The 3423-nt window shown below is 34.9% G+C and overlaps 1 protein-coding gene across 1 annotated transcript; it reads right to left on the reverse strand.

Annotated features, from left to right (window-relative positions):
- Window positions 1–2019, reverse strand: LOC116001755 (class V chitinase-like). Its single transcript, XM_031241690.1, has 3 exons — window positions 1290–2019; window positions 766–1135; window positions 1–178 (listed from the first exon to the last, which is right to left on the reverse strand). Exons 1-3 carry the CDS (start codon window positions 1992–1994, stop codon window positions 156–158), a joined length of 1098 nt encoding a protein of 365 aa, XP_031097550.1. The 5' UTR covers window positions 1995–2019; the 3' UTR covers window positions 1–155.
- Between the last annotated feature and the right edge of the window lie 1404 nt (window positions 2020–3423).

A 3423-nucleotide genomic window follows, 5' to 3' on the forward strand; every position in this document is an offset into this window, starting at 1 on the left:
GGAACAAGAAAATGAAAAAAGTCCTTGACTTATTATTAAGTTGTTTATTTATTAATCATCCTTTATTTATTGGATGTACAAGCATATAAACTTGGATTTATTATATTGCATAATAATAAGATCGAGTAGAACAGTAGAAGACTGGGAATTTTGTTTCATGCTCCCCATGTTTGTTTAGCTGCATTAAAAAAAAAAAAAAAGACTAAATATCATAATGAATGTATATGCACAAAATACCAAAGAATAGGCATACTGTAAAAGTCAGCTATTTATATCATAGACCCTGATCCAATACACAGAATTTGATTTATAAGGTACATAATTCATGCTCATAATACACATAAATAAACACGATATAATGAATATGAATTCTGTTCATTATGAATATATTAGGATTCAAAAATAATTCTAACCCATCCCAAGCAGACCGGCAAGTGAGTATTTCCCTATTCTTTTCCCTCTATAAAAATTCAAAGGATTCAAAAATAATTCTAACCCATCCCAAGCAGACCGGCAAGTGAGTATTTCCCTATTCTTTTCCCTCTATAAAAATTCAAATGCTCTAAAAAGGTAGGTATATAAAAGGAGGAAAAATGTCTCCTAAAACAATGTGGACAAAAAGTTTAGTCAATACACCTATCTTGAATATAAACTCCAACACTCATGTGTGAGATCATATTACACGTCTCACACATATTCAATACCAAAAGATTTGATAGATGCTATAATTAAAACACATAAAGCAGGATAGCTTAATTATATTACCTCGTTTAGAAAGAGCCCAATTGAGATCCTGTGCAGCTTGCCATTCAAAGTACCCACGCAAACCTTTCTTCTTGGCATAGGAAACCTTGGCAGAAATGGATTCAACATCATCGTACCCTATAAAAGTTGTTCCCGCATAACAATAGTTCGACACATACGTAGAATTGTACCCTTGCGTCGCACCGTTATCGCTGATAAATTTCTTAATATCCTTGTACGATATGTCGCCGTACTGATTGTTGGGTATGGCGGAGCCGCTGGTCGGAACCAAGAACCCCGGCTTGCTGGGGTCCACCAACCGCCATGCTTTCCCGTATAACGGCATGCCAAGAACCAATTTCTTCGCCCCAAGCCCCGCCGCTATCCATGCCTGAATTGTTAAATATAAACAATCTAACCATACAGAATATATCATGTATCTCATTTATATTAGACACAAAAGTTGAATAACAACTTCTAATTATTTAATTTCCAGCATTTAATTAAAGCCCTAATATATAATATATTATTAGGAAAAATCTTACCTGAATCCCATAGCTTCCACTGAAGGGGCCGGCGGGATCGTAGAGGGCAGAATGGGGTCGGGTTACTTTTGAATAGCTTGGGTCGTAGAAATCGTACGCCATGGCGTTTACCCAATCCATGTTTTTCTGGATAGCCTGGACGGGATAGCTCAATTCGTTAATCTTGGGTGCGTAGTAAAACGCCGCCGTTAAGAGCAGCGGTGACCGGCCGGAGCTGGCGGCCTCGGCAGCTAACGCGGCACGCCATTCTTTCAGGAGCGACTCCAGATCAGCCATTTGCTTCGTGGTTCTTGGGTATTCCCAGTCCAGGTCCAGCCCGGAAAACCCGTTAGCTCTAGCTACGGAAATGGAGGAATCGATGAACGATTTCCGGGAACTGGGTTGGCTGGCCATGGCCGGAAAAATGGCGGGGTCGACATTTCCGCCGCCGATGGATAGGAGGGTCTTGACGGAAGGGTTTTTGCGGCGGACGGTGGGTGTGAACTGGGAAAATGATGCAGAGGGAAGGGTGACCTTGTTGGTTTGAGGATCAAGGTTTGCAAATGCGCAGAAAAGGTGAGTGAACAAAGTGGAATCTATGTCGGAGGCTGGAACTCCGGCATCTGCCAACCAATATGCTCCATTTACGTCGCCTTGTCCAAAGGACATCTGAAACTCAACGACATGGACAAGAAGAAAGAGGTAAAACACAATTTTGGGAGCCATTTGAAGTGTATTAAGCAACCTTATCTAGCTATCACAACATATATAGGTTACAAGCTAACAACTTAAATATTTTTTCCCCGTACCTTACTGGAATAGTCATCATAGTCATCATTTTTTTTTACAAGAGAAATTCGCCGTCACTATTCAAACATGTATTAAATAAATTCGTACCTAAGATCAGACTGAACTGCATTTCATAGTCCAAGGGAGTCTCTTCTACATTGTCATCTTCATCACGCAACTAGATGAGATTCACATACGCCGTGATCAGTTTAATCATCGCCAATTAAATAATAGAAAGAAATTTGTCAAAACAAACAAGGGGAAAAACAAAAACAGCAAAGAGTTTTGATACATACTTATTCAAAGTGAATAATACTATTGTTTAGTGGTGCCTTATATTTATTAGTAATTATTATTACTCCGTATACTAATAAATTAATTGGGACATCAATTTTCTCCTTTCTTTAAAATTATACTCCCCTACCTAACTATTCATTGACAATGTTATTATCTATGCCCACTAGTATACGTGACAAAAATGATTTGTAACATCCCGGGTAGGAACAATGCTAGCTACCCACTCCAAAATTTTCTCATTTTAATCTTCTCTTTTGACATAGTAATTTTTCTTTAGATAAATTGATTTTTGATAATAAGTTAGTGGCTGAATTAATTCATGACACATTATAATTTATAAATCATTTTATAAGAGATTTTAAAAGGAAAAAAAAATTGGAGGGGAACAAAACATTTGGAAAATTATTATGTGGACCATGATTCACACAGTGCTGTGTGGACCATAACAAAAAGTACACTATTCGTGTATTAAATGTATATTATATAAAATAATGTGCTTTCAGTACTCAAATAATTTACTTTCCATAAATACAATATATGTATATTTTTAATATATTAAAAATACATTACGACTATGTTTGGCAAACCTAGCTGAAAAGGTAGCTGAAAACTGAAAAGTAGCTGAAAACTGAAAAGCTCTAAGCTCGAAGCTGAAATCTGAAGAGCTGTTATGCTTAAAAGTGTTTGGTAAAATTAGCTTTTTGATAAGTTGATAAATGTAAAAAGACTAAAAAGGACATCTTCATACAATTTAAATAATTTTAAATTTAAATAGGTTTGTTTATATATTAATATAAAATAATGAAATCAGTATATTTAAATAAAATATAAAGTAAGAACATATATTTGAAAATATATAAAGTAAAAAAAAATATTTATAATTTTTAAGATTAGTTCATACAAAAATTAATGTTCAAACATAAATATCAAACTGAAATTACAACCAAACGTAATGAAAATAAAATGTCAAAGGGTTTTAATTGAGAGGGGTAAAGGATGTTATTTATTTAAAATAATAAGGATAAAGATGGAAAAAAATTAAAAAGTTACTAGCTTATTATTTTAAAAA

The sequence above is a fragment of the Ipomoea triloba genome, chromosome 13, assembly GCF_003576645.1.
Source record: "Ipomoea triloba cultivar NCNSP0323 chromosome 13, ASM357664v1".
Taxonomy (NCBI): Eukaryota; Viridiplantae; Streptophyta; class Magnoliopsida; order Solanales; family Convolvulaceae; genus Ipomoea; species Ipomoea triloba.

Excerpts from the sequence above, each read along its gene's own strand:
- LOC116001755 (XM_031241690.1), bottom strand. The coding sequence starts at position 1,994 with ATGGCTCCCAAAATTGTGTTTTACCTCTTTCTTCTTGTCCATGTCGTT. Across the intron at positions 1,136-1,289 it reads GTGGAAGCTATGGGATTCAG|GCATGGATAGCGGCGGGGCT; the intron begins GTAAGATTTTTC and ends TTAACAATTCAG. Across the intron at positions 179-765 it reads TTGGGCTCTTTCTAAACGAG|CTAAACAAACATGGGGAGCA; the intron begins GTAATATAATTA and ends TTTTTAATGCAG.